The 4,203-nt window shown below is 35.3% G+C and overlaps 1 protein-coding gene across 6 annotated transcripts in view; it reads left to right on the top strand.

Annotated features, from left to right (window-relative positions):
- The window catches only part of LOC106880055 (F-actin-uncapping protein LRRC16A), a 507,909-nt gene that overhangs the window by 364,359 nt on the left and 139,347 nt on the right, over window positions 1-4,203 (top strand). For all 6 annotated transcript variants that reach the window (XM_052969341.1, XM_052969359.1, XM_052969344.1 and 3 more), the window contains one exon: window positions 3,514-3,601. In XM_052969341.1, the coding sequence (XP_052825301.1) occupies window positions 3,514-3,601 (88 nt within the window). The remainder of the gene's footprint in view (window positions 1-3,513; window positions 3,602-4,203) is intronic.

Consider the following 4,203-nt stretch of genomic DNA (forward strand, 5'->3'; position numbering starts at 1 on the left):
ACATCTCTCTCTCTCTCTCTTTCTGTCTCTCTCTTTCTCTCTTTCTCTCTGTGTGAAAGTATCTGTCACTACACTATCGAAATGTGATTGTTTCAGTTAATGGAATAGTTTCATTTTTAAAGTGAAAGTATTTGACATGAGTGTTTTTGTTTCACTTTTGACACGTAATACTTAAATAGTGGAGGAGATATTATGTTGCCGTGTGCTCGAACTCTGCAAGAAGTTAATAATTTTTTTTTGACTAAAACACAACTGGAACCCTAAGTAAGGCATGTGTAAAATTTGAATGAAATTGGTTGCGTAGTTCTCGAGTTTTAGGGATTCACACAGACAGACAGACAGACAGACAGACACACATTCTCATTTTTATATATATAGATTAATACACACCATGGCTTATTTAAATTTAAGCGGCTTCCTTTTGGTGTAAAAGTGGCTCCTTCCATATTTCAGCAAATACTGGATACAATGCCAGGTGACTGATTTTGCTATCACCTATTTAGACAACATCCTAATAAAAAGCAAATCACATGAACATGTTGATCACATAAAGAGGGTATACAAAAAGATAAGAGAATACGTTTTTAAGTTAGGTGAAGAAAAATGTGAGTTCTTTCTAAAAAAATTAATTACTTAGGCCAGATAATAGATACAAAATAATAAATTTAAAAAAACTGGATCCATCCAGAGCAACTGCAATAAAAAATATGCCCACGCCAAATAATGTTACTATGCTACAAGCATTCTTGGGTTTAGTAACCTACTATAAAATTTAGATTCTCAATATACACAATGTAAGGGCTGCACTAAATGATTTATCAAAGAAAAACACAAAATGGTGCTGGACTGATAAGTGTCAGAAGACATTTGACAAATTCAAAAACATTTTAACATTGAAGCATTTTGATCTGAAATAGGATATTATATTGGCTACAGATGCAAGTAATTATGGTGTAGGAGCAGTGCTCCTGCACAAATATGATAATGGGTGTAAAAAGGCTATAGCTCATGCGTCATGATCGTTATTACCAGCCAAAATGAACTATAATCAAACAGAAAAGGAAGCGTTAGCAATCATATTTGGTGTGAAAAATTTCCATAGGTTTATTCATGGAAGAAGTTTGTCTACAAGCAGACCATCGCCCACTACTGGTATTCCTACAAAAGGAATACCAACAAACACAGCAAATAGACTACAGCAATGGGACATTACATTATTGAATTATGATTACAGAATGGAATATTTATGGTCAAAAAATCTAGGGCATGTGGATGGTTTGTCCAGACTGATACCGAAACTCTGCAAGCCATTCAAAGATGTGATAATCACATCTTTAAGAGTAGAAGGAGAAATAAAAAATGTAATGAGGAATTTGGTACGCAAATTACTGGCAACCCTTGAAGACATAAAATGAAATGCAGAAAATGACAAATTCATAACAGAAATGAAAAGAATATTGTGGACAAGAAAAGTAAATAGGAACAGGATTGGTGCAAAATGAAACCAAGATGTGAACCTATACTCAATTTGTGATGGTGTACTGATGTATGCACAGAGAGCAGTAATACCTGAAACTCTGTGAAAGAAAATGTTGAAGGAATTCTATGTTGGACATCCTAGTATTTCAAGTGTAGTTATGTGTATTGGCCAAAACTGGAAAATTTAGTGAAAAGCTGCAGAGGATGTGCTCTAGCAACAAAATTACTGACAATAAAAAGTGAACGTTGGCCAAAAGTAGATGTTCCATGGTTGAGACTACACATTGATTTCGTTGGTCCTTAAATGGTTCATACTACTTAGTGGTAGTTGATAGTTTCTGTACATGGGCAGAAATTTGTAAGTGTAAAAAGCCAACCTCCTCAGCTGTGACAAACTTTCTACATAAGCTGTTTGCAAGCTTTGGTATCCCAGGCACAGTAGTGTCTGACAATGGAACACGATTTCTGTCTTTTGAGTTTAAAAAGTTTTGTAAAACATTCACTGTAGAACATGTAACTATGACACCATATCATCCCAGATCTAATGGACAAGCAGAACACTTTGTTGATATGTCAAAAGAGCCTGAAGAAAGTCGAATAAGGAAGTCGCGGATGAGATAGCTCTCCAACAATTCTTAAGAGTATACTATGTGACACCAAATCCAAACATACCAGCATGTATGTCACCAGCAGAGCTGATGTTTGCAAAGAAAATAAAACCGGTCTTTGACAAATTACTGATCCTGGTAAGAAAAGAAAAATTGCAATGGAAAATACACCAAGATATTTCAAAATTGGTGAAAATGTATTTGTTAGGGCTTATAAGAAAGGAAAACAAAGTTGGAAAGATGGCATGATTTCCAAATGCATAAAAAAAATACTATTCTTGGTAAAAGGAAGAAAAGGAGCATACAAGAGACACATGAACCAACTGAAGAAAGATTTGTTGAGAGTGAACCCAAGAGAATGGAAGAACCAATGGAATGGTTATATGATACTTTTCAAGTACCAATGCCACTACATATAATTGAATCTAGATGCACAAACAAAAGGAAAAGAAAATATATGGAGTTCCTGGAAGTGGATGCTGAACAAAAAATATATTAAATCTGTAACTGGATGAAAAAAAAGGAAAAAAAACTCAAAAAAGGGAGGTGGGGTGATGTAAAAATTATTGCTAATAAAGAGAAATAAAATTACACTCCCTAAAAAAAGAAAAACTTGAAAATGGAGATGTTATGGGGATAATAGTAATAATGGAGCACCTCTCCCACATGACGAGTGGAATGTGCTAGTCATTATAAATACTGTGATGTAGGAAGTCGAGAAGTACATCTGACAGTTGTGTCTTACTTGTCTAACTAACTATACTGCTGTACCAGAGTGGACATTATAAGAGTCTCATTCATTATAATCATCATCATTATTTTATGAGTGTAACTCATTACCTTACAAAGATAACTTGTAGACCAATTAATATGATGCTGCTAGAACTTAATGTTACCCTAACAGTGTACAGAAAAGATAAACAAGATATCTTTCTTCTCATATCTGTTTGCATGCTCAACCAATAACAATATAATACAACACTAAGTTGCTCAAACTCCTTGAAGGAATCTTTACACAGTTGTTTGAACAGCAAGTAATAAGCAGTGAAATCTACATGAAATCATACCTTACCATCTCAAAAAAAAAAAAAAAAGGAGCAAGAGACACACTAAATAATGCAACCCTAGCTACTTCAAAAAGTAGCTAGGGTGGAGGAAAAAAGAGAAATAAACCACAACTCTGCTAAAGACAACCAAAACCAAGATGCAGTGTTAAACTGTGACAAATTACATCCAGTTCCTAACTACACTTGTTAACTAACTTGTATACAAACCATATTTGTTAATTACTGATTGTCTCATAAATAAGTACAGTTTTGTACTTTAACTATTGTTCAATTAACCATAGTTGAAAAGTTTTTCTTTAGTTAATGACCTTTTAATTACATATTTAAATGATCATTTTAATTCTGCTTTCTTTTCCTAGTGAAATGAATCTTTTGATTGCTGCTCATATGTCAGACCAAATTCTGGAAGAAGTTATTGAATCATTATCAAAGAGTCACAAAAAATTGGTTAGTTGAAAATATTTTCTTCTTCGAAAAAATATCCTTTTACCTCTCACTTCATGTTGAATTAAAATTAATCCTCTTTTTTAAATATGTTTACTATAGTTGTGATGGATGTAACATTAAAGAGTATGGCCTCTGTCTAGTTTGATCTTTAAATCCTGCTCTTATAGCCGGCAACAATCTCGCTCGAAAACCCTACGAAGGCCAGTCAGGCGGTACTGGCAACGGTCATGCTCAAAATGGTGCATCTTATGTGCCACCCACACAAGAGCCAGTCCAGGGGCACTGGCAACGATCTCACTTGGCTTGCCGGGTCTTCTCACACACAACACATTTCCAAAGGTCTCGGTCAGTAGTCATCGCCTTGGTGAGGCCCAATGTTCGAAGGTCTTGCCTCACCACCTCAGCCCAGGTTTTCCTGGGCCTACCTCTTCCACGGGTTCCCTCAATTGTTAGAGTGTGACACTTTTTCACACAGCTATCCTCATTCATTCTCACCACATGTCCATACCAGCGCAATCGTCTCTCTTGCACACCACAACTGATGCTTCTTATGTCAGCTTTTCTCTCAAGATACTTACACTCTGACAGGTATGCACATTGAC

This window comes from Octopus bimaculoides, chromosome 1 (genome assembly GCF_001194135.2).
Source record: "Octopus bimaculoides isolate UCB-OBI-ISO-001 chromosome 1, ASM119413v2, whole genome shotgun sequence".
Lineage (NCBI taxonomy): Eukaryota > Metazoa > Mollusca > Cephalopoda > Octopoda > Octopodidae > Octopus > Octopus bimaculoides.